At 45.1% G+C, this 25,957-nt stretch overlaps 1 protein-coding gene across 3 annotated transcripts in view; it reads right to left on the bottom strand.

Moving 5' to 3' along the window:
• LOC142592539 (TBC1 domain family member 25-like) overlaps positions 1-25,957 on the bottom strand; it is a 200,900-nt gene that overhangs the window by 141,702 nt on the left and 33,241 nt on the right. For all 3 annotated transcript variants that reach the window (XM_075704037.1, XM_075704039.1, XM_075704038.1), the window contains exon 2: positions 1,581-1,693. In XM_075704037.1, coding sequence (XP_075560152.1) covers positions 1,581-1,693 — 113 coding nt within the window. The remainder of the gene's footprint in view (positions 1-1,580; positions 1,694-25,957) is intronic.

The raw sequence follows: 25,957 nt of genomic DNA, 5'->3' as shown, positions 1-25,957 counted from the left end.
GCCACGGCGGCTGCATTTTGATGGGGGCGAAATGTGAAAACACCCATGTACTTAAATTTAAATGCAGATTAAAGAATCCCAGGTGGTCTAAATTTCCAGAGTTCTTCACTACGGTATGCCTCCTAATCAGAAAGTGGTTTGGGCATGTAAAATCCCATAATTTAATTTTTTTACTATACACATTGTTTTCGACAGCGATGCCTGAAGCCCACCAAGGGCTCAACAAGAGGACGTGACAGGAATTGTAGGTAGACAAGTACTGCCAACACTAGCAGTACATGGTCGCTATAACCAACTATGGTTAACCAAGACTGGCCATCCACGCAAGGTTAGCCCTAGCTGCCAGGAGATTGGGAAATAACAGGAGACAAAACAGATTCGAAAGAAGAGATGAAAGTGAAAGAGCGAAGTAGATAGGAAAAGGCAACTGCCCCAAGGTGGGTCAATCCAGAGGTGTTGTCTACATGAGGCCGAGGCCAAAAAGTTATGTTGCTTCTACCTTAAAGGTCGAAACACCGGGCATCAGCTAACCCCCAGGATCCACTTTTCCCCGGACATGGCTCAGCCATGCATGGGAGAGAGTTGAAACTCCCCTCTTAGCTCAGGTCCATGGTGATGCAACACACTAAATGCCTGCTGACGTAGACGCCCTTGTGGGGAAACTACAAGTTCTCTGGCACCATTTGCTGCTATGATGTACCATATGATTTTATGCTTGGCAATGTGATATGAGGTTACTTCAAGAAATCAAATCCAGTATTTGACGCTTGTTATTAATGTTAGACAACAGACTTTCTTTTTTATCAAATCCAGCATTTGATGCTATTATTTATGTGATAAGATATAATTTTTTGTTTTACTCCAGCACTGATACTTGCTTTGGATATGCATGTGCTACCAATACATTTCCTATTTCAAATTGTGCAATGTGTAATCCTCCCCATAATGCGTTGTTGGTGCTGAGGGTCCCGTTATGAAATATATATATATATCAGTTGTCCTTCGCAAGCCTTTCACACTTTTTTATACCAATCCCTGCACTTGTGTGATACTGTCACATAGTCATATATGTGGCGCCTGCAGTTCTTGAATATGTTGGAACAAGTGCACTGGGGTGTCACCATTATAACAAAATTTTTTCATGTATTTCTACATACTCAAGATTCGGCAAAGCCCAGCTGCTTCTTTCTTCACAATGAATCATTTCTGTTCCATCTGCACCTGCAGCGTGGCGACAGACTAGCGGGTGACCAGGCTTGCTCGGTGCCCTTTTCGCTAGACAGCGCCACGTGCCTCGGAAGTTCTGTGCACTTCTGTTGCACGGCGTCTTTACAGGTCGTGTGTACGTGAGCATTCACATGATGATGTGAAAATTTCACTCAAGCCCTAGCGTGCTTTAGGCATACAGCTTCCATAATTGCAATTTTTCGAATTTTTGCAAACCCATTTTTGGTGTGTGTTTACACTGAAACAACAGAATGCTGAGCGAATGGGTTTTGAGGCGCACAAAACAAATGTCAGATTTTCATATTTTTGGCTACTTACGTAGCCGTGGAAGGAAGGCCAGAATGTATGCTCACCCTTGGATGTCAAATGCTCTGGCCAGGAGGCTCTGCAGCACCTCAAAAGAGGTGATCTGCGGGTCTAGGCTGAACTTGCGCTGCTCGGTGGAGCCTTCACCTCGCCCACATTTCTGAAATGGACACCAATCAGGAGGCACACACTGTTAGGTAATTCAATGTGCAGCTTTGTTGTGACACACGTACGCATGCTTGTAATTGGTACACATCCCAATTGCTGGTGCTCAAACACGATGACAATAGCATACATCTCTTTGTAAGTCCTCTGTATAAGGATTTATGGTCTCAAAAAATGGTAACACCAGATACCAGTGGTTAAGCACAACTATGTCTTACTGGAGTTGCACTCAGTCGTAGATGGAAAGTTTTCATTTTGTCAACTCTCTCTATTGACTTCCATTTTGCCAATGTGCCAGGTCAGCCAGCATTTGTCGGAGAGTTGTGGATTTGTCAACGAGACACACATACAAAAATATGTTTTCTGACGCTTCGACAAGGCTCCAGCCTTCAAGATGAATTACATTTATTTTTATTTATTTATTTATTTTTATTTACAGATACCTTACATGCCTTCAAGAAGGCATTTTATAAGGGGGCAAGTACGTTGACATATTTGTAAGAAATTAGGAAGCAAAATAAAGCATCCGTGCAATAAAAGGAATATTCACACAACACAGCAGTATGGAACATTAATATGGCCACTAGCAGAGGCAATAAATAAAATAAATATCAAGTGCAATAACATTAAAAACAGCAAACACATAAAAAAGGATAATGATCCCTGAAATTTTTATTAACTTGTAAAGAAAATGAAGGAATGAAAAGACAAGAAGGAAAGATGTATTAGATGGTTGAAACAGCATACTGATTGATTAAAAGGTTGTGAAATGCACTGTGTTTCGATTGCCTAGCGATGTTGTCTGGGAGAGCGTTCTGTAAATGTACCACACGGGGCAAAGCTGAACAATAAAAAGCATGTATTGCCATAAATTTGGGTGTAGATGAACTGATTGTGCTGTCTTTGTGATGTTGAGGATGCTTTTTTTTTCAGGTTTGATAAGGATAGGTGAACTGTGTGAAGGAATCTATGAAATAATAATAGAAGGGAAATGCCACGGTGAGTAGTTTTTGGTTGCAATGAAAGGTCAAGATTTATTTCGGTTACACTTGACTGATGACTATTTTTTTTTTTTATGAAATGGCTTGCTCTATTCTGGATGCTCTCCAGGAGTTCGACGAGGCATTTTTGATGAGGAGACAATATAGAAGAGGTGTACTCATTTGCGGCTGTACAACAGTTAAGTAAGCTAGTTTTTGTAGTGGGGAAGACACAGTTCTTAAGTTGCGGCGCAAGAATCCTAATGATGTGGAGGTGTTCACTGAAATGTAGCAGATGCAGTTAGTCCACAAAAGATTGTGCGAAAGACCTCCTACGTACTTATATTCTATGACGTGGACAGCTATATTAGAACCAAAATGATCAGAAAAGTGAGTTAACAATTTTTTGAGAAAATGGAACTACTTCACATTTCTATATGCTTAGGGACATGAGCAACACAGCACACAAATCACTGATATGTTTATTATCATGTTTTAGTACCATGTGGTCAGCGGAAAAGTTAATTGAATGGTAATGTGGAAAGTTGGGCGAGTTGGTGATTAATCATCATACCGCGTTGAGGAAGCAGCGCACTGACCAGGACAAAGCGGAGAGACACAGGAATACACGACACTTGCCGCACTAGCAACTACTTTATTTTAGAACAGACATTTCTATTTATATACCTTCACACCTTCAGACGTCAAAGATAAGCAAGGCAAGATTAAAAGGCACTTTCGAATTCACTTGCCCGCGCATTCTGGAGAGTCAGAGATAGGCAACATATCTATCATGGCGTGCAATCCTATCCTATTTGTCGCCCCCTCCCCCCCCTAACAATTTTTTTTGTTGCACAATTTTTTCTCGTGTCCTTCCAAAAAGGCAACCTCACGATGTCTCCGAACGACAGATGGTTGACTGATACAACCCTCTCCTCTCTTGTAAATGTGAAAAGCTATTTCCCTGGTCAGCTGATCCTTATGGTGTGATTGAAATGTAGTGTCAATGTAAAGCGATCAACACTCACGTTATGAGCAATGCCCTTTAATGTGGAAATGAATGCTTCCCCTCCAGTGACCTTTTGTGTTCCAAGTCTTGTGTTACACACCGACCCATTTGGCCAATGTATACTTTTCCACAAGATATGAGCAAGCAATATACAACAGACGACATGCACTTGGCAAATTCTTTCCTATGCTTTACTGTGCACCTATTTGAATCTAGGCCTAAAGATTTTTTCAAGTAACTATATACCAAACTCTAGGGTGAGCTTAGATTCGAGGATTTCTAAAAACGCACCAGTTTATAATTAAAAGCGGCAGCGGTTGTGGTCCAAGTGTGCGCTTGCTAAAGCATTTTTCTACATTTCACAGGTTGGTACTTATTTCCCCTGGTGATAGCATAAGAGTATTTGTGACCGCAACTGCAGCTGCTGCATTGGCATTTCGTACTCTATCATTTTTCAAGTTGCTTTTCCGTTATGCCTACCAATGCTGAGTTGGCCAAGCGACTCGATGATCTCGAGGCGCAATTTCAAGATAGATTGCAAAAACTCAAGAAACTTGTTTCCGATATGAAAGGGAAGCTGCAGGAAGCTGGACTGGATAACAGCCCCCTGCGTACTCAAGTTTCTGGCATGGATGGCAGTCTGACCATGCTAAATGAAATTGTCGAAAACATGTGTACCCAGCAGGCTGAGCTACTGGCATCAAACAAGGCTCTCAAATCAGGAAATGAAGCTCTTAAAAGAAGGCTAGCCGAGATGGAACAATATTCTAGAATCAACAATGTTGAGATCAAAGGAATACCCCTTACAAAGGATAAAGACTGCACTTCTATTGTAACTGCCATTGCCGATAAGGCGGCATGCTCTCTTGCTCCGGTCGAGATCGAGATAGCGCATCGTGTGCCCACTAAATCAGGTCATCAAAATATTATTGCCAGGTTTTGCTCCCGCACTAAAAAAAATTATTTCCTGGCAAAGGCTCGCAAAGCCAGGATGAATACCGGCAGTCTTGGTTTCTCTGGAGAGAACGCAGGGCCCATCTTCATTAACGAACACCTTACACCTGACAACAAGAGGCTGTTTGCTCAGGCCTTAGCACTCAAGAAAGAAGAAGGATGGCGCTTCCTTTGGATTAAGAATTGCCGTATTAACGCACGCAAGTCCGAAGACAGCCGAGTTCACCGCAATAACTGTGAAGTGGACCTTTCTGTTATCTCTTAACCTGAACCACATGCATAATGTCAATTCGTCCCCAAAAGACCCTTTATGGCTTCATACTTCACACCGTCCTAACTAGATTCTTATCTTAAACCTCCTTGCCGATCCCTCGTACATTTTAATGCACGCAGCTTACGGAAACATTTTGATGACATTTATAATTTCCTATCATCCTGTCAACACCACTTCTCGATCATACGTGTAAGTGATACTTGGCTCAGCGAAACTGATAACAACTTGTACTTTTTTCATCTTATACACCAGAATACTGTCACCGGAGTGACAGCAGTCATGGCGGCGCAGCTGTCTTCATTTTATCAGAGTTAGAATATTCCAGGTGTCGGGACTTAACGCTTAATCAAGTAAATTGCGAATCAGTGTGGATTGAGCTGAATGCATCATTTCTCGGTATTGACACCAAAAATTTAGTGGTTGGTTCTATTTATCGATCGCCTTCGTCATCCATTAATGATTTTTATTTAGAACTAAACCATGTTTTGCACACGCTATCGCTAGAACGTAAAAACATCATTATTATCGGTGACATCAATATTAATCTTTTAGATGTTCACAGTTCATCATACAATGCCAATACAGATACCTTGAATAGACATGGCATCGAATCGCTTGTAACCGTACCTACTCGGCGGAATATTAATGGTCCGGATACACTAATTCACCACGCATTGTCGAACCTCATGATTACTCCTGGATCTGGTGTCATTCAAGTTTCACTAACTGATCATTATTCAATATTCGTGCGTATAAATTCCAATACAAATATTCAAGATATGAATGTTAAAAGAAAAAATCTCGACAAAACTTCATTTGTTAGGAAATCGCCGAAGTTAATTGGAACCCCGTTACGTCACAATATAATCCAGAAATCGCCTTTGAATTGTTTTGCAATATAATTTCTAACGATACTTCCGAATCAACCACAATAACCATGAGTAAGAAAAGGTTCGCTTTTCCTCGTTGTCTGTGGATGACTGATAATCTTCTGAAATGCATGCACAGAAAAGATAATCATTATAAAAAAACAAAAAGGAAGACATTTAATTTCACCCTGCTGACTCCTTACAATTGCTACTCGAATATTTTGAGCAGGCTTCCTAAAAACGCTAACAAAGAGTATTATGAAAAGGAAGTTGACTGTGCTGGCAAGGATTCTAAAAAGGAGTGGAAAGTTATCCATGAGTTTTTAAATAGAACATCGCCAAACCCCGCCATAACTGCTATTCAAGTTGGTGAACAAACCCTTATTAATCCTTCAGCCATTGCTAACGCTTTTGTCGATCCATTTTGCCACGACCAGCCACGTCTCTCAGGTCACATTGACAAGGCTTATCATCGTCTCATCTGTGTAGATGCAGTCCTGTATTGCAGATTGGCTTGGGTGAGCTCCGCTGTAATGGGTGTTCCTCTGTCATTGGTGAGGACTTCTGGGGCGCCATGTCTCCGCAGGATGTTTTTGACGAAGAATGTCGCCACTGCGGCTATGCTGCCTTTCGTCAGAGGTTTCGTTTCAGCGAAGCGGGTGAGGTAGTCCGCCGCCACGACTATGAAATTATTTCCGGATATTGACGTCGGAAAAGGTCCCAACAACTCCATCTCGATCTATTGAAATGGTCGGCAATGAGGCTTGATTGGTTGGATGACGAGATGCAGCATTTCATCGACTTGTTGTCTTACAGCTTCACATTCTCGCGTCGAAACTAGGTAAGCGCTCTTGCGGAGTGGTTGAGTGCCCTCTTTGGTTTTTATGCGATGGTTTGGACTGGTGTTTGTCCAATCCTTGATGACGTCGAAAAGCAGTCTTTGTATCGTCGGAGCAGACTTATGAGCTGTTGTGGCTCAATCATGGGGAGACTTGGATTTGTGTCTAAGTCGGGTTCAGGAAGTATGGTCTTCAGGGCAGATGCGGCGGTATTCGAGGGGACAAACGCATTGCTGTGTTTTCTTCCTGTGTCCTCAACCGTCACTACCACGTGACAATATATTTCTCTATAATCCTGCTAGACCTAACTAAAAGAATGCTACTACAGTCGGATGCAACTGAAGTCTACCCGCCGTGGTTGCTCAGTGGCTATGGTGTTGGGCTGCTGAGCACGAGGTCGCGGGATCGAATCCCGGCCACGGCGGCCACGTTTCGATGGGGGCGAAATGCGAAAACACCCGTGTGCTTAGATTTAGGTGCACGTTAAAGAACCCCAGGTGGTCAAAATTTCCGGAGTCCTCCACTACGGCGTGCCTCATAATCAGAAAGTGGTTTTGGCACGTAAAACCCCAAATATTATTATGCAACTGAAGTCTGCAGTGAAGCCCCGTCGAAGCCGTCATAACCAGCAGCCACTGCACCTCCGCGATGCTGCAAATAATTTGTACTTCAAACTTTTCCTGTTACCCAAATCAGGCGGCAGCCACAAAAATAAAATATTTAGCGCGTAAATTTATACGTTTGCCCTCGCCTATTATAGTAGAATGGCGAATGCGTAATTCTTTATTGAACTGAAATGCTTGTTTCCCTGCAACTATACTGTATATTGTCAAGTTGCATTTCAGTTGGCAGTGAAGTTTCATGAGTAAAATAGGCTCAGCAGTGAAATGAACTGCACCGTAGACTTTTGGAGATTTATTTAATTAATTATGGAGTTTTACATGCCAAAACCATGAGGCATGCTGTATTTGCGCACTCCGGAAATTTGGACCACCTGGGGTTCTTTAACGTGCACCTAAGTCTAACTACATGGGTGTTTCTGCATTTCGCTGCAATCGAAAATGTGGCCGCCGTGGTCGTGATTCAATCCCGCAACCTCGTGCTTAGCAGCCCAACAGCCAATAAGCCCAGCCACTTCGCAGCCCGCAGCCACTAAGCAACCATTGCAGATAGACTTTTGAAGAGTGAAATGCTCAGACTCCATATGCTTTGTCTATGTCTGTTGCATACCTCATTGCTTACGTCGATGAAAAGACTCTCCAAGAATAGCAGATGATCCGGAGGTATCAAGTAGGACGCCATTATGAAAAGGCAGCATGACGACGCTTTTGTTTGCTTCTGTGATTGGCTGGCGAAGTAACATAACCCCGCGTGGTCCGTGTGTCTTGGTTGTCAACTGCAGTTTTTTTTTTAAGTTGTATGCTACCATAGAAATCTTTATTTTACACTTTCGCAATTTTAATTTTTGTTGGCACTATTCTTCCTGCGCGATTCCATTTGATTTGGTTCCTTGATTTCCTAGTAAAGCAGAGGTGTATCTCAAAGGCGTACCTGCTTATTTCATTTCTCTTTTGCGGGTTTACGCATATTTATGGTGAATGGCGGACTTTATTCACGTTTGTGCTAGTAAAGTAACCCCCACCCCTCATTTGCACAGAAAAGTTACCTTGGGTTGCACCCCCCCCCCCCCCCCCCCCCGAAAATGAATCTTGGTTACGTGCCTGCATAGCCTATATGTATTCTACTTCTGATCCTTCTGCAGGGAAATGTTGGAAACTGGTTGTAGCTCCCTACCTGTCTTTTCTTGTTGTTAAAAGTTGCACTTGTGGGATGTGCACTTACCAAGAAAATGCATAAACTGAAGTCAGTATGCTTGTAACGGCGCTCTTGATAAAGGTGGGGCCCCGTATGCAACGTCAATATTCACACACACACACACACACACACACACACACACACACACACACACACACACACACACACACACACACACACACACACACACACACACGCACGCACGCACGCACGCGCACGCACACACGCACACCTTGGCCGTGCTGTGCGGGTCAAGAATTTGTGTATGTGCTTCCAAAAGTGCAACAATGACCATGTTTGGTTCTTTCGACTATTGGCGGCTGGCAACATGGTTCATTCATTGACGCTCCCTCAATATATGAAGTGGGATATATAGGCCAGCCAGGCACCACATCGGTTGGGCATGACGCCGTTCTAAGGATGGGTCGCTTACCGCTTCTGTTTTTCCAGATTACATTCATCGGGGCCTTACCTCCGTGGGTTCTTGAACCTTGGCCGCGCTGTGCTGGTCAAACATTTCTGTCCCTCCTTCCAAAAGTGCAAGGATGGCCAAGTTTGGTTCCTTCGGCTACTGGCGGCTGGCAACATGGTTCATCCACTGACGACCCCCATTATGTGAAGTGGGATACATAGGTCAGCCCGACACCACTTCGGTTGGGCGCGATGCCGCTCAAATAATAGAGCGCTTACCATTGCTGTTTTTCCAGGTTGGTTACTTCAAAGATGCATCCTATATAAAATGCAGCCATTACTGCCTTGTAGCGGTATTCGTGCCCGAAGGAATTGCATGATAAATTGCGGCGCTCACTGCGCTTCTTTTTATTCTTGCGCAAGAAATCTGCATGTTTGTCGTTGTTGCTTTCGGGTCATACTGAATCAAATCCTGGCCCTAGCGTCGAACACTTGAACTTGTCCCTGAGACCGTTCTTTGGCTAGAAGTGGGTCAGACTAGATTAACAGTAAAATTAGGAGGCTGAGCGAAAAGCAAGAAGTACCGATAAAGAAATTAAAAGTTTGACAGAGAGAGTGTCACTTTGGAGGCAACGCTTGTGTCACATGCCCCCACACTGTCCAACTTCTATGATCATGCTACTTGTTCATTTGTCAATCGACTTCAGGCAGCACAATGCGTTGGCGGGCTAGTTGGTGCGAATCCATAAACACTTTGTTTAGCGCAAAACAACAGATGCAAGAAAGACTACAGGACAAGGCGCTACTCTCAACTGACATCTTTTTATTGCGTCACTCCTTTATAGACAGTAGAAACTAGAGGAACATGCGCAGTGAGCACCATGTGTAGGAACCACCAACATCTGATCACAAGAGCGCACTCATGCGACAGAATCATGAGTGTGCCTTTGTGATCGGATGTTGGTGGTTCCTACTCATGGTGCTCACTATGCATATTCCTCTAGTTTATGCTGTCTATAAAGGAGTGACCCAATAAAAAGATGTCAGTTGAGAGTAGCACCTTGCCCGATCGTCTTTCTTGTGTCTGTTGTTTTGCACTAAACAAAGTATTTATAAGTTCAGGCAGTAGTGTCAAGGTGTGACGAAGCTGATAACAGAATGTTACGGTGCAATCTGTTGTTCTTTGCAATTCCTGATGAGGATAAAGAGAGCTGGTCAACAACAGAAAGAAAAGTTAATGCCCTGTTTTCAGATAAGTTCTAAATCGCAACGGCCAGTTCTCAGTTTGAAGGTGTGCACCGCCTGGGAAAACTTGCTTCAAATAAATGTAGGCCAGCAATTGCTAAGTTCCCGTTATTTAAGGATAAGCAGGGAATTAACACTAGTGCACATAAGCTGAAAAATACTGGGATTTCTATTAGAAAAGTTATTTCGCTAGCTGCTCGACCGGCACGTAAGAAATCGCTTCAATTTGCCAGAGAATGCAATTGTCCTTAGAACCTGAATGTCGACAAACTTCGTATCGATAATACGACTTATCTTTACGACAGCTGTTCTAATTCCGTAGTACCTGCTCGATAGCTAGTTGTCGATTTGCGCAGTGCTAAAGTCGGGCGGCCATCAACTTCACGTGAATTTTCACTTTCCAACATTCCGTATCATTTACTAACGTCTGCAGTCTGTTGCCAAAACGTGCCCTGCTTGAATAATATCTTCAAGATAGCAAGTCTGATGTTGCATTGCTAACCGAGACCTGGCTTCACGCAGATGCTGGTGACTCCAAGTTATCATCATCATCATAATCAGCCTGGTTACGCCCACTGCAGGGCAAAGACCTCTCCCATACTTCTCCAACAACCCCGGTCATGTACTAATTGTGGCCATGCCTTGCCTACAAACTTTTTAATCTCATCCGCCCACCTAACTTTCTGCCGCCCCCTGCTACACTTCCCTTCCCTTGGGATCCAGTCCGTAACCCTTAATGACCATCGGTTATCTTCCCTCCTCATTACATGTCCTGCCCATGCCCATTTCTTTTTCTTGATTTCAACTAAGATGTCATTACCTCCCGTTTGTTCCCTCACCCAATCTGCTTTTTTCTTATCCCTTAATGTTACACCTATCATTCTTCTTTCCATAGCTCGTTGCGTCGCCCTCAATTTGAGTAGAACCCTTTACGTAAGCCTCCAGGTTTCTGCCCGTATGTGAGTACTGGTAAGACACAGCTATTATATACTTTTCTCTTGAGGGATAATGGCAACCTGCTGTTCATGATCTGAGAATACCTGCCAAACACACCCCAGCCCATTCTTATTCTTCTGATTATTTCCGTCTCATGATCCGGATCCGCCGTCACTACCTGCTCTAAGTAGATGTATTCCCTTACGACTTCCAGTGCCTCGCTGCCTATTGTAAATTGCTGTTCTCTTCCGAGACTGTCAAGCATTACTTTAGTTTTCTGCAGATTAATTTTCAGACCCACTCTTCTGCTTTGCCTCTCCAGGTCAGTGAGCATGCATTGCAATTGGTCTCCTGAGTTACTAAGCAAGGCAATATCATCAGTGAAACGCAAGTTACTAAGGTATTCTCCATTAACGTTTATACCCAATTCTTCCCAATCCAGGTCTCTGAATACCTCCTGTAAACATGCTGTGAATAGTATTGGAGATATCGTATCTCCCTGCCTGACGCCTTTCTTTATTGGGATTTTGTTGCTTGCTTTATGGAGGACTAAGGTGGCTGTGGAGCCGCTATAGATATCTTTCAGTATTTTTACATACGGCTCGTCTACACCCTGATTCCGTAATGCCTCTATGACTGCTGAGGTTTCGACAGAATCAAACGCTTTCTCGTAATCAATGAAATCTATATATAAGGGTTGGTTAAATTCTGCACATTTCTCTATCACCTGATTGATAGTGTGAATATGATCTATTGTTGAGTAGCCTTTACGGAATCATGCCTGGTCCTTTGCTTGACAGAAGTCTAAGGTGTTCCTGATTCTATTTGCGATTACCTTAGTCAATAGTTTGTAGGCAACGGACAGTAAGGTGATAGGTCTATAATTTTTCGAGTCTTTGGCGTCCCCTTTCTTATGGATTAGGATTATGTTAGTGTTCTTCCAAGATTCCGGTACGCTCGAGGTCATGAGGCATTGCGTATACAGGGTAGCCAGTTTCTCTAGAACAATTTGTCCACCATCCTTCAACAAATCTGCTGTTACCTGATCCTCCCCAGCTGCCTTCCCCCTTTGCATTGCTCCCAAGGCTTTCTTTACTTCTTCCGGCGTTATCTTGGGGATTTCGAATTCCTCTAGACTATTTTCTCTTCCATTATCGTCGTGGGTGCCACTGGTACTGTATAAATCTCTATAGAACTCCTCAGCCACTTGAACTATCTCATCCATATTAGTAACGATATTGCCGGATTTGTCTCTTAACGCATACATCTGATTCTTGCCAATTGCTAGTTTCTTCATTGCTTTTTGGCTTCCTCCGTTCCTGAGGGCATGTTCAATTCTATCCATATTATACTTCTTTATGTCAGCTGTCTTACGCTTGTTGATTAACTTGGAAAGTTCTGCCAGTTCTATTCTAGCTGTAGGGTTAGAGGCTTTCATACATTGGCATTTCTTGATCAGATCTTTCGTCTCCTGTGATAGCTTACTGGTATCCTGTCTAACTGAGTTACCATCGACTTCTATTGCACACTCCTTAATGATGCCCATAAGATTGTCGTTCATTGCTTCAACACTAAGGTCCTCTTCCTGAGTTAAAGCCGAATACCTGTTCTGTAGCTTGATCTGGAATTCCTCTATTTTCCCTCTTACCGCTAACTCATTAATCGGCTTCTTATGTACCAGTTTCTTCTGTTCCCTCCTCAGGTCTAAGCTAATTCGAGTTCTTACCATCCTGTGGTCACTGCAGCGCACCTTGCCGAGCACGTCCACATCTTGTATGATGCCAGGGTTAGCGCAGAGTATGAAGTCTATTTCATTTCTAGTCTCGCCGTTCGGGCTCCTCCACGTCCACTTTCGGCTATCCTGCTTGTGGAAGAAGGTATTCATTATCCTCATATTATTCTGTTCCGCAAACTCTACTAATAACTCGCCCCTGTTATTCCTAGTGCCTATGCCATATTCCCCCACTGCCTTGTCTCCAGCCTGCTTCTTGCCTACCTTGGCATTGAAGTCGCCCATTAGTATAGTGTATTTAGTTTTCACTCTACCCATCGCCGATTCCACGTCTTCATAGAAGCTTTCGACTTCCTGGTCATCATGACTGGATGTAGGGGTGCAGACCTGTACAATCTTCATTTTGTACCTCTTATTAAGTTTCGCAAGACCTGCCACCCTCTCGTTAATGCTATAGAATTCCTGTATGTTACCAGCTATATTCTTATTAATCAGGAATCTGACTCCTAGTTCTCTTCTCTCCGCTAAGCCCCGGTAGCACAGGACGTGCCCGCTTTTTAGCACTGTATATGCTTCTTTTGGCCTCCTAACTTCACTGAGCCCTATTATATCCCATTTACTGCCCTCTAATTCCTCCAAAAGCACTGCTAGACTCGCCTCACTAAATAACGTTCTAGCGTTAAACGTTGCCAGGTTCATATTCCAATGGCGCCCTGTCCGGAGCCAGTGATTCTTAGCACCCGAGTTATATCATACTTCTAATCAGTACGCCATTTATCGCCATGGTCGTTCACATAAGGGTGGCGGCGTGTTAGTGGCCATTAATAAAACTATAGGTTTTTTCCTTGTTGACGTAAACACTCCCCTTGAGGTAATTTGGGTGGCTTGTCCTGCATTGTATGGGAAGTTACTGATGGGTGTTTCTTATCGCCCAGCTGCCTCTGACCGCCTGTGTCTGATCTTCATAAAAGTTTTTCCAGGGTTTTGAACAGTTTCCACTAAGAAAATCTGCCTGATTGGGGATCTTAATTTCCCTAATATTAACTGGTCTCACTTGTCTTCAGTGAGCATTGGTTCAGGTCGTTTTATTGAGCTGTGTTTAGAGTTCAATCTTACCCACATTGTTTCTGAGCCTGCTCGCGACACTAATAAAATAAACCTTATCCTAACAAGAGAGCCACATGGCATAAGTCCTGTCGTGCAGCTTGACAGCTTTAGTGACCATAACCTACTGCAGTTTTCAATTGATATTCCATTGAAATCTGCTGGTGCTAAACATAAGGTTGTCAGGTATTATAACAAGGCAAACTACGAACAAATGAACAAGGACGTTGAGCTTTTCTTTCAGAAAACGTTTCTTCCATTATTCACATAGAATTCTGTTGAAGTAAATTGCAATTCGTTTAGAAATATTATGGCACTTCTATTAGATAAATATCTGCCACTAGTCACTATATTTATTGACAAACGTAACCTTTGGTATAATAAATTGCTTAGATGACGCAGAAGTAAAAAGAAAAGCTTATACGCTATCTGCTATACGTTATCTGCTATACGCTATACGTTATCTGCTAAAAGGCTATCATGTCCCTCGTCATGGTCTAAATAAAAAGATTGCTTAAGATCTTACTGTCTTGCAATATCTGAAGCGAAAAAGATGTATTTTTCCAACGATTTGTCCTCACTTTTACACACTAACCGTAGAAAGTTATGGTGAGCTATCTGTCCAGATGGTGACAGTAATAATGTTACAGTGCATAACGCTGACAATGTTCCTGTCTGCATCTGAGTGTGCTTCAACTTTCCATTTGTTTTTTTTTTTTTTTTTTTTGCTCTGCGTTCACTAATCAAGACTGCTCCCCTGTTCCCTGTGTCTCCGACCTAGATTATCGCTTCATGCCCCCTATAAATAGTAGTATTGAAGGCATTTCAAAACTAATACGCGATCTAAAGGTGTCTACATCGTGTGGCATTGACAATATTATTACGGAAGGATGAAAGAAGAGAGAGGAAGAAGATCGGAGACGCTGGCTGCTGCATGTTGTTGGTGGTCAGTCATCTTAACTATTCTGACTCATCCTGCATATATATTGTAAATATAGTTCTTATATACTTGCAACATCCCCGCAACGTATTGGTAGAGGTGCGGGATGCCACGGCTAGAAACGGAGCTCCGCAGTGGATGTCGCATCATCGTCCGCACCATGAATGAAGGCGAGTACGCGGGATGAATGTCGATGCCGCCTCCTGCGTCACCATCGGCAGCTACGTCGCTGCCACCTTTGGTTGTCGTTGTGCAAGCCAAGAATCCTGGAACTTTCTGCAGGACCGATGGCGCCGACGTTAAAGAGTGGGTGGCCATGTACGAACGCGAGAGTGTAATCAACAGATGGGACCCTACGCTTATGCTAGCTAACCTTTTGGTCTGCCTAAGAGGCGCGGCACCCGCCGTGGTTGCTCAGTGGCTATGGTGTTGGGCTGCTGAGCACGAGGTAGCGGGATCGAATCCCGGCCACGGCGGCCGCATTTTGATGGGGGCGAAATGCGAAAACACCCGTGTACTTAGATTTAGGTGCATGTTAAAGAACCCCAGGTGGTCAAAATTTCCGGAGTCCCCCACTACGGCATGCCTCATAATCAGAAAGTGGTTTTGGCATGTAAAACCCCATAATTTTTTTAAGAGGCGCGGCAAAGGTGTACGAAAACCACGAAGAGAAACTGACCAGCTGGGACCAATGCTAAGAGAAATTGATAGAGTTGTTTGGCAAACCTGCCGGCCGTAACATTGCCGCAAAGCAGGAACTGGCCTCCCGAGCCCAATCTCCCATGGAGGCATGCCTCGTACATCCTGGACGTCCTGACACTTTGTCGTAAAGCCGATCACGACTTTACAGAAGCTGGGAAGGTCGGGCACGAGCTTAAGGGTGTTGCTGAATACGCGTTTAATCTGCTCAATGCAAGAGCTGCTATACAGCTGACGCAATCATTATTTTATTTACTTTATTTACTCATACTTTTGGCCTGTCGGCCGTTACAGGGTGGGTCAAAGCAGCACTTCAACAATTAGTACAATACATGGTATTACAATAATACATATAGCGCAAATATAAAACATGTCAATAGCAATATTTCGGCAATTAGTACAGTACATGAAGGTGGTTCATGAATAGTGTTTTAATAGTTGAACATAAACGAACAAACAAGATACATAAGTGAAATATTCTACAGATACTCCGATCGATATGACTATAAATGCAGTGTTAATAAACGAGGTCATAAACCCGCCCCCCTCAAAATAAAAAGAAAACCATGTATGCGTGCGTGCACTTTCAATGTTGCTTTAGGTTTTTCTCAAGTTCTTCCGCACTGATGCTTTCTCCCGTTAACACCGGTAATTCATTCCATTCTTTAATGGTTCTTGGGAAGAAGGAAAATGCATAAGCGTGAATGCGCATCTGAAGTGTTTGAAAAGTATTATATTTGCTTTACCGTAATGTTCTACCTTGTCGTGCTATCAAATACTGTTCGCTATTGATGTTGAATGTGTTTTTAGTGAGAAGAAAAAAGAACTTTAACCTAGCTATGCGCCTGCCTTCAGCGAGCGTAGGCAAGTTCAGCAACCGAGCGTTTCGGAGACAGTCTGTGCGAGAATAACGTGATAGAATAAACCTTGCTGCTCAACGTTGAACTCTTTCCAGTCTCTCAATTAACCCTGACTGATAAGGGTCCCAGATTATGCTGGCATATTCTAACGTGGGTCGAACGTACGTTAAATAAGCTGTTAGTTTTACTAACTGTGAGGCTAACTGCAATTTCCATCGCAAGAACCAAAGCTTCTTTTCCGCAGTTTGGCATATTTTTGTAACATGGTTCGACCAGCTTAAATTCGCGGATATATTTATGCCTAAGTATTTCAGCACGTCAACTGTGGAAAGCACCGAAGAATACACTATGTAATTAAAATCGAAAATATTGCTACAGGATAGTGTTTCCAATGACGAAGAGCCGAGCAGTAAGAAGACGACGACGACGACGATTTGAAGCTAGTGCGGGCTGTTGCCTCTTGGCCAAGCGCAGCGTATTTTCTTGTAAATAGTATACTTGTACATAGCTTTTCGTCTGCATCTTCCTCCGCAACATATCTGGTGGAGGTGGACGTTCCCTGTACCTCGTCACGGAGCTTCGCAGTGGACGGTACGTCGAGCCTTCCTTCATGGCTCCCGGCGACGACAACCAGACTCCGCTGGCTCCGACACCTGCTGCCACCTCGACGACCTACATCACTCTCCCCGCTCCTTGTGATCCTGGCGTATTCTCGGGCAAAGATGGGGAAGACGTCGATGACTGGATCAGCCTGCATGAACACGTCAGCCGCAAGAACCGGTGGGACCCTACTATTATGCTCGCCAATGTAGTCTTTTACCTCGGTGGCACACCTAGAGTTTGGTATCGCACGCACGAAGATGAGCTCACCAGTTGGGATTCACTTAAGACACACCTTCGAGACTTGTTCGGCAACCCCTACGGCCACCCACTTGCCGCGCAGAAGGCGCTTTCCGGCCGTGTGCAGACGTCAACAGAGCCCTATGTTACGTACATTCAGGACGTGTTGGCTCTGTGCCGCAAAGTTGACACCCACATGAGTGAGTCCGACAAGGTTGCCCACATCCTCAAAGGCATTGCCGATGACGCCTTCAACTTGCTCGTTTGCAACAACGTAGCGACGGTGGATGCGGTTATAAAAGAGTGCCGCCGCCTGGAACTCACTAAAAGCCGACGTATTGACCAGCAGTTTGCCCGTCTGCTCAACACTCCAGCGACATCTTCCCGTGCCGACACTCCACGTCCCAGCAACACTGCCGATGTTACCAGGATCATCCGGCGTGAGATCGAGGCCACTTATCCGGCTGCCTTCGACTCCAGTCCCACCAACACATCTGCAGTCACGGTCTCACTGATCCAGGCAGTTGTCCGCCAAGAGTTCGAAGACATGGGTCTTCACACCATCTGCTCGGCCCATCGTCGTGATACCCACCCGGCTTCTTCGATTCCGCCCCGTCCCGCATCTTCTTACCCACCACGTTTCTGCAACCCATCTGAATGGCGCACTGCTGACGACAAGCCCATTTGTTTCCACTGCCATCGAATCGGGCACATTTCTCGGCACTGTCGCAGTCGCTGAAGTTTCCCGACCCGGCCTACTTATACTGCCTACTCTCGCCCCCCAGGTGGCCCCTCTCGTCCCTATGCTGCACGCTCTGATAATGCCGCCACTGATTCTCCTGCACCGAACCGCTCCTATTCTCGTTCACCTTCGCCCCAACGACGACAATCTCGCTCTCCCCAGCCCCATCGCTCCTATTCGCCGACTCCCTTCGGACGCCGCTCCCAGCCGGAAAACTAGACGATGCAGCGCCTCGAGGTGACGCTGCCCCCCCCCCCCATTGCTCCCTACGCCGCCAAATCCTCTACTGACATTGCCCACTCATCTGAACCTTCTTGACGTGCAAGTCGATGGTGTTTCTGTGTCTGCACTCATAGACACTGGGGCACATTTGTCCGTAATGAGCGCTGACCTTCGTAACCGGCTCAAGAAAATTATCACGCCCGCCATGACGCCTGTTGTCCGTGTCGCCGATGGCGGAACAGCCCCCGTAATTGGTATGTGTACCGCCCATGTCTCCTTCGCCAATCGCTCAACAATTGTGCTATTCATAGTCATTGCTCACTGTCCCCACGACATCATCCTCGGCTTAGACTTCCTCTCTGCACATTCTGCTCTCATCGATTGCTCCGCCAGTACTCTCTGCCTCGACCTGCCTGTTCTGGATCCCGCTGAACAACTCCCTACTTGCCTCAGTTCCATCGACTTCGTTCGCTTGCCACCTTCGGCACCGACTTCGTTGACTTCGTGTCATCCCCACCAGTCCCCGACGGTCACTACATCACGGCTCCTATGCAAGATGTCCTACTTACACACGGGATCACAGTACCTCATACAGTTTTATCTATTACGGCGAATTGCGTCTGCCTGCCAGTGGTCAATTTTGGCTTGACGACACAAGTGCTGCCACGCGGGATGTCTCTGGCCCAACTTTGCTCATTCGAGGATCACTCTGTACCATCGATTTCAGTAGACGACCATTCAGCCGATCCTCCTCTACCGTCGCAGTCGGCAACTTGTACCATCGCCAACTTACAGAAAATGATTGCACCCGACATGCCTTCCGAGCACGCTCGTGCGCTCTACAGCGTGCCGATTTCCTACCAAGATATTTTTGACTTGAACGATCGTCCTTTGGCCCAAACAACAGCTGTCAAATATCGCATTAATACCGGCGATGCCCCTCCTATTCATCGCCGTCCGTATCGAGTATCACCAGCTGAGCATCAAGTTATTCACACCGAAGTTCGCAAAATGCTTGCCAAGAACATTATTGAACCGTCATGTAGTCCATGGGCGTCACCTGTTGTGCTGGTAAAAAAGAAGGATGGCTCATGGCGCTTTTGCGTGGATTATCGGCACCTTAACAAGGTTACCAAAAAGGACGTGTATCCCCTACCTCGGATTGATGACGCCCTTGACTGCCTCCACGGTGCTCGCTATTTCTCCTCTATTGACCTTCGCTCCGGCTATTGGCAGATTGCCGTGGACGATCTAGACCGCGAGAAGACTGCCTTTGTAACACCCGACGGTCTTTATCAATTCAAAGTGATGCCGTTCGGTCTATGTAACGCTCCTGCCACTTTTGAACGCATGATGGACTCCCTTCTTTGCGGTTTCAAATGGTCCACGTGCCTGTGCTACTTGGACGACGTTATAGTATTTTCCCCAACATTCGCTAAGCACCTCGAGCGTCTCTCAGCAGTCCTGGATGTTTTTTGTCGAGCCGGTCTGCAACTCAACGCATCGAAGTGCCAATTCGGCTGTCGCCAGATTACCGTCCTTGGACATCTCGTTGACGCGAACGCAGTGCAACCGGACCCAGGCAAGATCCATGCTGTTACGCACTTCCCTGTTCCAAAGTGTGTCAAGGGTGTGTGTAGCTTCATCGGCCTTTGCTCGTACTTCCGCCGTTTCGTGAAAAATTTCGCGGCCATAGCACGACCACTAACCGAGCTTTTGAAAAAAGACGCCCCTCCAGTGGGGCGATAACGAGGCCTCTGCATTCTCGCTTCTAATCGACCTTCTCACAACGCCTCCCGTTCTGGCCCATTTCGATCCTTCTGCACCTACTGAAGTCCGTACTGATGCCAGTGGTCACAGAATTGGCACAGTACTGGCACAACGCCAGCGTGGCCACGACCATGTTATCGCTTACGCCAGCAGGTCCCTCTCGCCCGTGGAGCGCAACTATTCCATCACTGAGCGTGAGTGTCTGGCCCTTGTTTGGGCGATTGCAAAGTTCCGCCCATACTTATATGGCCGACCCTTTTCCGTTGTTACAGACCATCATGCGCTTTGCTGGTTGTGCTCATTGAAAGACCCTACAGGAAGACTTGGTCGCTGGGCCTTGCACCTCCAAGAATATTCGTTCTCTGTCACCAACAAATCTGGCCGACTACACAAGGACGCTGGCTGCCTGTCTCGCTACCCGGTAGACGAGCCTGACGACGCCGACAGTAGTACCGCCAACGTCATTTTCTCTGTGTCTGCCTTCGCTAACATCGCCGATGAGCAGTACCGAGACCTATCGTTGCGAGCACTTATCGAGCGTCTGCGCTCTACACCTACCGACGCATCCGTTCGCCGATATGTCCTCCAGGGCAGCATTCTGTACCGAAGGAACTTCCTCCCTGATGGCCCTGATCTTCTTCTTGTCGTGCCAAAACATCTACGACAGACTGTGCTCTTTGAGATGCATGACGCACCCACTGCAGGACATCTTGGAGTAACCCGCACGTACGACCGCGTCCGCCGCCACTTCTATTGGCCTGGCCTCCCTCGCTCCGTCCGACGCTATGTTGCTGCCTGTGATCCCTGCGAGCATCGGAAAACACCTCAGGTGCTAGCTTCCAGTTATTTACAGCCTATCACCGTCCCTGTGGAACCATTCCTTCGTGTTGGATTAGACCTCCTCGGTCCCTTTCCCACATCATCCTCTGGGAACAAATGGGTAGCCGTCGCAACTGATTACGCCACCCGATACGCTATCACGTGAGCTCTCCCTACTAGTTGCGCCACTGACGTCGTGGACTTTCTCTTGCGTGACATTATCTTAGTGCATGGCGCCCCGCGACAGCTGCTTACTGACCGTGGTCGTAACTTCCTCTCGAAAGTTATCGCCGACATTGTGCGTTCCTGCTCTATTCAACACAAGGTGACTACCTCATACCATCCTCAAACCAATGGCCTGGCAGAGCGGTTAAACCGTACCCTTACCGACATGCTGTCCAAGTACGTTTCGAAGGACCACCATGACTGGGACGTTGCCGTTCCTTACGTCACATTTGCTTATAATTCTTCCCGGCACGACACCGCCGGATTTTCTCCATTTTATCTACTCTACGGTCGCGAACCGACCTTGCCCCTTGACACGGTACTTCCTCCTGCTGCGATCTCAAAAACCGAGTATGCGCACGACGCCATCGCCCTTGCCGACCATGCACGCCAGCTTGCCCGTGCTCGACTGACGGACTCGCAAACCACGCAGCAGCGTCAGTACAACGCCCGCCACCGTGACGTACAGTTTTCGCCTGGTGCACTCGTGCTCCAGTGGTCGCCCTCTCGTCACGTCGGACTTTCCGAAAAGCTCCTTTCGCGATACACAGGGCCCTACCGCGTGCTGCGCCAGGTTACGCCTGTGACTTACGAAATTGCTCCTGTGAGCTCAACCTCGTCATCTACTCTGGCATCTACTGATGTCGTGCACGTCAGTAGGCTCAAGACCTACCACACTGTTTCAGACTGCGGCCTTTAGACACTCCGGGACGGCGCTTTTGCCGCCTTGGGAGTGCTGCGGGATAGTATTTCCAATGATGAAGAGCCGAGCAGTAAGAAGACGACGACGATTTGAAGCTAGCGCGAGCTGTTGCCTCTTGGCCAAGAGCAGCATATTTTCTTGTAAATATACTTGTACATAGCTTTTTGTCTGCGTCTTCCTCCGTAACAACATGATTTATTTTATTCGTTATGCGCAATACAAGTTTTACTCTCATTTATTTTCATTTTCGATTTGTCACACCATTTTTATATAGCCCCAAGAGCGTCACTGAGTAATTCCTGATCTTCTGTGCTATTAATTTCTTTGTATAGTAAGCAATCATCGGCGAAAAGTCGCAACCGTGATAACTTCATTAATTGCAGAGGAAATGTCATTAATATATACTAAATATAGTACAGGACCTAACACAGATCCCTGTCGGACACCAGACGTTACGTTCAACGGCTTTGATTTAATGTGTTCCACTTCTACGTACTGGGTTCTGCCCCGGAGGTACGCGGTTATCCATTTTCCTATTTTTGTGTTTATTCCAATATTGGTCAGTTTCACAATCAATTATGCATGTAACACTCTGTCAAATGCTTTCGACAGATCAAGACAGATGGCATCTATCTGTTTCTTATTGTGTAATGCGATAGTAAAATCATGGATTGTTCCAAGAAGCTGTGTTGTTGTGGAAAGGCGCTGTCAAAATCCGTGTTGGTTGGGAAAGAATGAGTTTGCATTTTCGATGTACGTGTAAATTGACTTGGCTACAACATGTTCTAGGAGCTTGCAGCAGACGCAGGTCAGTGTTATTGGACGATAATTTTCAATTATCTGTCTATCTCCAGATTTGTGCACAGGTATAACCTTTGCCATAAGCCAGCCATCAGGGACTCGGCCTTCCGCAAGTGAGGCGTCAAAGATAATTTTTTAAGTAATGCGCAACCCATTCCGCATACCTGCGCAGAAATACGTTGGGTATGTCATTGGGGCGTACCGATTTTTTGACGTCAATGTTTAGTAGAAGAACTACAATTCCCTCATACGAGACTTCAACTTGAGTCTGGCATCTCTTCCAAGCGAAGCGATGGGGAGAGTATGGATTCAGTACTGGATTGTGATGGAGCAGAAAACACAGACTGGAAGAACTCGTAAGAAGAAGCAATCACTGCAGGATCATCAACTACAGTGTTATCAACTACAATGCTATGCGACTCGTTGTCCTTTTTCGACATGTGAAGCCAAAATTTATCGGAAGACGACCTCATGAAATCTGTCAATGCTTATTTGTAATATTTGCTTTTAGGGGGGGGTCTTCAGTGATCATAGAACGCTGTTGTGCAGACAACTCAGTTATTTTTGCGCGGTCTTTTGTTACTTTCCATCTCTGGCGGCTTATTCGACATTTTAGTTGGATGATTTCCTTGTTGATCCAAGGGTTCTGTTTAGTTTTCTTTCATTTACGAACCGGCAGAAATTTGCTAATACAATGGAAAATAATATGCTTGAACGATTGCCACATGGTATTGATATCACTTTGAGAATCAAAATTGTCCAGTGCAAATGACAAGCAGTCAATGATACTTACGTCATCAGCTTCCAATAAATTTGGAACATATGTAACCGCCTCTTTATATTTTGACTTTGTGTCGTTATGTGCTATCTGAACGAAGACAACTTCATGGTCTGAGATACCCTCCTCAACCGACACTTCAAACTGGTCAAAGTGCCCTCAAGGAATACCAGATCCAGGATAGATGGACTTTCCCCTGAATTTCGCGTTTTGACAAACTGTTTGTGAAAGGTCATGAGTGAATGCAATGTGAAGGAGCAAATCGCAGTGTGCCTGTTCCCGCGATTCTGTTCCGAATGTGTCCCAGTTAAATGCAGGTAAATTGAAGTCACCGGTTAGGAGTAGTCGGCAGTGGCGCTTTTTGTTTGCATCTAAGAAACTCTGTATCGACTCTAAGAATGAAAGAGGTGAGTTTGGGGGTTGGTAAATTGTACCGAGAAGGACTCGTGACGTTCCAATATTCATTTCACACCAAAGACTTTCGTGTCCTGGGATACCGTTTAGTGTTTTGAATTCAATATTTTCTTTCATTATTATTGCAACGCCGCCTCCTCGAGCCTGTCGATCCCGACGTACTATCTTGTATGCGGGAGGTATTATCTCATTATCTTGAATCTCTGAACGCAACCATGTCTCTGTGATCGCAACAACGACTGGATCATAATTCACTAAAACGTACTCTAAGCCTGCAATCTTATTCACGATACTTCTAGCATTAAAGTTAAGTAGACGAAATTCATGATGCCCTCTCTGTTTCGGTCAGTCCTCGCTTACAGCTGATAGAGTACCTTTATTACGCCTGAGCTTGACTCGACGTTTTTTTTCGTCGTCCCAACTATATATATCACCATTGATGAACATTTTATCCTAGTCAAGACGCATGCACTGTCCTTGTTTTCGTTCATCATGCGCAGAATTCCAAAGAAGCTTGCGTTTGGTAACTGTTTCCTTGCTGTAGTTATCAGCAATGGATATGCCAGTTCCATTTAGTTTTTTACAGTTTTTGTATACTTTTGACTTTTCTCTGGAATCGTAAAGCTTTAGAATAACAGGTCGCGGCTGCTTGCTCTGCCGTTTCCCGATCCTATGTATTCATTCAACTGTGTGCAGAGTTACGTTCAGCTGTTTGTCAAATAAATCGGTAAGCACTTTTGCAGATAGTTCTTTTGTTGTTTCTTTTTCGCCCTCCGGAATTCCGAAAACCATGAGGTTATTTCGTCTGCTTCTGTCTTCCAGTGACACAAGCCTATTGTGCAGCGTTTTTACAGACGCGTTCAGGGCTTTGTTTGTCTTAGTCAACTCAGCTATCACTTTGACTTGATCCCTGACAACCTGCACCGTCTTCTCAACTTGTTTTATTCTCTCGTTCAAGGCAGCTAAATCCGTTTTGATGGCTTCTTGCCCGTCAAGCAGTTCTTTCAAGAGCGTTGTTGTGTTAGGACCTGGATTTGTCTCAATGTCACCAGATAACAACAGACACAGAGAAGCGAATGAAAAATAAAGCACTTTTGGGCACGGCAGCACTACAATGAAGCGATTATCATTCGTGTAACCATAATACGAATAGAAACCAACCTCTTCAAGGAACAGAAGACGAGTTACAGGTGACATGGCTTCTGTGGTGCCACCGTGCCCTCTGACGCAGGCTGCCACACAGTTTTTTTCTATATCCAGTTTCCCCAGAAGAAGTGCGCATGACCATTCTGAGCTTAAAGAACACTGGAGCTGGTTTAGATCATTTCAACCCATATCATGTAAAGCTTATAGCTCATCTTATCAGTGACACACTCTCACACCCCATAATAAATCTAATTTTCAAAACTGGCATCTTTCCTAGCTGCTTGAATATCGCCAAAGTTATTCCTGTTTTCAAAAAGGGTAGCAAGAACTCGTTATTAAACTACCACCCTATATAGAATTAGTACCATTTATGCCAAATGATAAAGACACCTTAAGATTATAGGTGTCTTCATTAAATTAAATCTGGTGTTTTACGTGCCAAAATGTGGCACGCCACAGTCGAAGACTCCAGGTTTATTTCGACCACCATTTTATTGTCCACCCGAATCACACTTTACAACAACACCTCTTCTGTGCTCGCTCCCCTAGTTCTTTTGATGTCTGCCGCAGCAATTGCAAAATTCTTTGCGAGTTCATGCAGAAATGAAAAAAAAAAAGAAAGGTTTGTCCCTCTGTCAGAAAAATTGGCCATGACACGAAAGTGAAATTTATATTGTAAAAAGCAGCGACAGCTTCCTTGCATATTCACAAACACAAGCCTATAAATGTGCACAGTCTTATTTTGTTATATCACAGGTATATCCGACTTGACAGCGAGTCTGTAAGTGGCCCCACTGCTTCACTATCACAGGGAACGTTTTTCTTTCACAAAAAATGCGATGCACATCAAATGCCACACCGCCACCAAAGCGAAAGCACCCGCACGAAGAAAATGCAAATGGACGCAGACTTGCCATGAATTTCCATGCTTGATTATGCACACCTAATGGGACATGGGGCTGCTGAAGTTCAGTGATGAACGCCTCGCTAAAAGTGACTTTATCCATGTTCAATCACAAGAGGGAAATACAAAATGTTTGCACGACGCACATGCATTTAAAACGGGAAGCATAAGCCATGTGCCATCCTGACCGCTTGCTGAGGTGTTCCACCAAGATGATGCGTGGATGGA

Source organism: Dermacentor variabilis, chromosome 9 (assembly GCF_050947875.1).
Source record: "Dermacentor variabilis isolate Ectoservices chromosome 9, ASM5094787v1, whole genome shotgun sequence".
Lineage (NCBI taxonomy): Eukaryota > Metazoa > Arthropoda > Arachnida > Ixodida > Ixodidae > Dermacentor > Dermacentor variabilis.
This window is presented reverse-complemented; position numbering and strand designations above follow the sequence as displayed.